Here is a 2402-nt window from a genome sequence, read left to right as displayed (position 1 = left end):
CAAAGGAAGCAGAATTTGAACCTGATGCTAAATGACAAATGATCCTGAACTTCATGACCATTTAAGTGCCACAGTGGCTAGACTAAATTGCTCTGATGCAGAATTTCTCCCAAGTATAGGTTACTTGAAAATGTATTTAGGTGCGCTCATCCTTCTCAGACCAACACTCATGGGCTCTTAGTCATAACCAGGCTTAAGCTAACACGATTCCCCTATTTTCCCCAGAGAGGGAGGGAAACAAGAGGACATGTCTCTCATGTTCCAAGATCAAAAACTGGATCACAGCACTCACAGCATCAAGTCTGCCAAACCAGAGCTCTGGGTATGTACAATTCTTAAAGAGCTAATTGAATGGAAAACAGCCATCTGGGGCTGGAAACCCTTATGACATTCTGGGAAATGTATGGGCTTTAAAAGGATTATGCAGGGTGATGTGACTTTCAAAATTCCCAAACTCTGAACTGAAGCCTAAATGAGAATATGTTAAATTCACCCATTCCAAAACACAGCACAGTTGACTCGGACCCTAGAGCCCAGCTGTAGCTCAGGGTGTCCACACTGCAGCCTGTCTGTGGGAGGTCTGCAGACCACTCCCTGCTGAGAGAGTCCAGCCAACCCAATCAGCCTACCAGCAGGCTGTGGCACAAGGTCCAGATCCTAGCCCAGGCACCAGCCAGGGTTCCCTTTGGCCTGCCCTCTTATGGTTGAACAACAATCATGGAGAGCCACAGGGAGAGCGGCATTGGGTCCAGTATGGCCACTCCCTGGTCCTCCACAACACTGGTTGCACACTCTTCAACACAAGAAAATGGTGTGCAGAAACAAGGGCCTGCCACAGTAGGCTGTCGAGCAAGGAACAGAAAGCATCAGGGGACAGGTGGGACTGCTGGCTGGTCTCCACCTCTCCCAGAGGGCAGAGGCCGCAGAGCTTCTGCAGGCTAAGCAGAGACATGTCAGAATTACCTTCCCAAAAAGTAGGCAGTAAAGGAGGATTTCAAGCAGCCACAACCACCAGCAGGCCTGCGACCTCCAGATATCAGGGGCTTGACCATGACCGTGTCGGTAAGCAGAACACACAAGTGCCTTCTGGAGCGAGAGAAGACAGCTTAACGCTGATAACTGGTCCTCTCACTCTTCTCTGCTCTCAGCAAGTGATCCTGAAAGGGATGGACAAAGTTGGTCAGATTCACTGGAGAAAACACACTAGGCCTCCCTCCAAAGGCTGGCTGCCCCACCCCTGGCACCTGGGTAACCCTGCTCTGGGGCCATCCACACAAAACGATTTACGTACCCCCCACCCGCAACAAACACACACAGACACAGACACAGACACACACACACACACACACACACACACAAGCCTCATCGGGCTTTAGGAACCTAACTCAAATGCACCCCTAACAACAACCCCACAGATGTGACTGGGTTGGACACTCCCAGCAAGGGAGGGAAGGCCCCCCCCCCTTGGGTCCTTGCCAGCGGCAGGGTGCCACCTGGGCCTCCGCCTCATCCTCTCCATCCGCGGGGAAGTCGGAGCGGCCCCCACCAACCACCACCACGCAACCAGATTGATTCTCGCACTTCAAATCCCCGCTGCCAGGGCCCCATCTGTGTGCTGACCGAAAAGCCGCCCTCAAGCAGCCGGCCGGCGGAGCGTCTGGAGTTCTCCCAGCCCCGCGCTCACGCCTCCCCAGGCAGCCCCCGCACCCGCGGGCCGCGCCTTACCGCCAGTGTCCACGAAGCGCGGGGGCAGGCGGTCCCGCAGCGTGGCACTCCAACCCGCGCTGGCCTCGTCCTTGTCGGACTCCTGCCCTTCGGGGGCGGGGGGAGGCAGCGGGGGGCCGGGGCGCTCGTGTTCGGCGTCTGAGGAGGCGGCGGAGGAGGAGCGCGAGGCGGCGGACGTGCTGTAGAAGGCGCTCCCGCCGCTGTCCGGCCAGACTCGCCGAACACTTCGTCCCAGATGTGCAGGCTCTCGTGGCGCGCGAGGGCCGCCTCGAGCAGCGCCGGCGCCCTCCTCCGCGCGCTCCCGCCGACCTGGGCCATGGCCCCGGCCGCCGCCCGCGCGCCCGCCCCCCAGAGCGCCTCCCAGCCGCACGCGCCGGGCACCGGGCCCGCGCCGCAGCCCGCCGCCCCCCACCAGCGCAGCCGGCAGCACAGCGCCTGCCGCCCCACGCCCGGCCGGCCCGCCATCTTGGCCGCCTCGGACCCAGCGCCCGAGGAAGCGCCCTCGGAGCTCGGGCGCCGCAGGCTGCAGGCCGCGGAGGACGCAGGGCGCGAGGGCGGGAGGCAGGGGCTGCGGCCGGACCCAGGTGCCGCCGCTACCGCCGCCGCTGCGTCTCCTCGGCGCCCGCTGCGTCCCCGCGCGCCCTGCCGCCGCACCCCGCGCTCCCTGGCCGACCTTC

At 61.3% G+C, this 2402-nt stretch overlaps 1 protein-coding gene across 1 annotated transcript; it reads right to left on the bottom strand.

The window, feature by feature from the left end:
• Positions 1-749: 749 nt before the first annotated feature.
• Positions 750-2097, bottom strand: LOC309857568 (uncharacterized protein). The gene is made up of 2 exons (XM_082750281.1): positions 1726-2097; positions 750-1157 (listed from the first exon to the last, which is right to left on the bottom strand). Exons 1-2 carry the CDS (start codon positions 2041-2043, stop codon positions 1107-1109), a joined length of 369 nt encoding a protein of 122 aa, XP_082606407.1. The 5' UTR covers positions 2044-2097; the 3' UTR covers positions 750-1106.
• Positions 2098-2402: the final 305 nt, after the last annotated feature.

The sequence above is a fragment of the Mustela nivalis genome (assembly GCF_964662115.1).
Source record: "Mustela nivalis genome assembly, contig: HAP1_SCAFFOLD_915, whole genome shotgun sequence".
NCBI classification, from domain to species: Eukaryota; Metazoa; Chordata; class Mammalia; order Carnivora; family Mustelidae; genus Mustela; species Mustela nivalis.
The sequence above is the reverse complement of the archived record's forward strand: the minus strand, read 5'-3'. Positions and strand labels throughout refer to the sequence as shown.

Bases quoted from the DNA above. Each gene is read 5' to 3' on its own strand.
- LOC309857568 (XM_082750281.1), bottom strand. From the start codon at position 2,043: ATGGCCCAGGTCGGCGGGAGCGCGCGGAGGAGGGCGCCGGCGCTGCTC. The intron at 1,158-1,725 runs GTAAGGCGCGGC...CATCCCTTTCAG, and splicing joins GCGCTTCGTGGACACTGGCG to GATCACTTGCTGAGAGCAGA.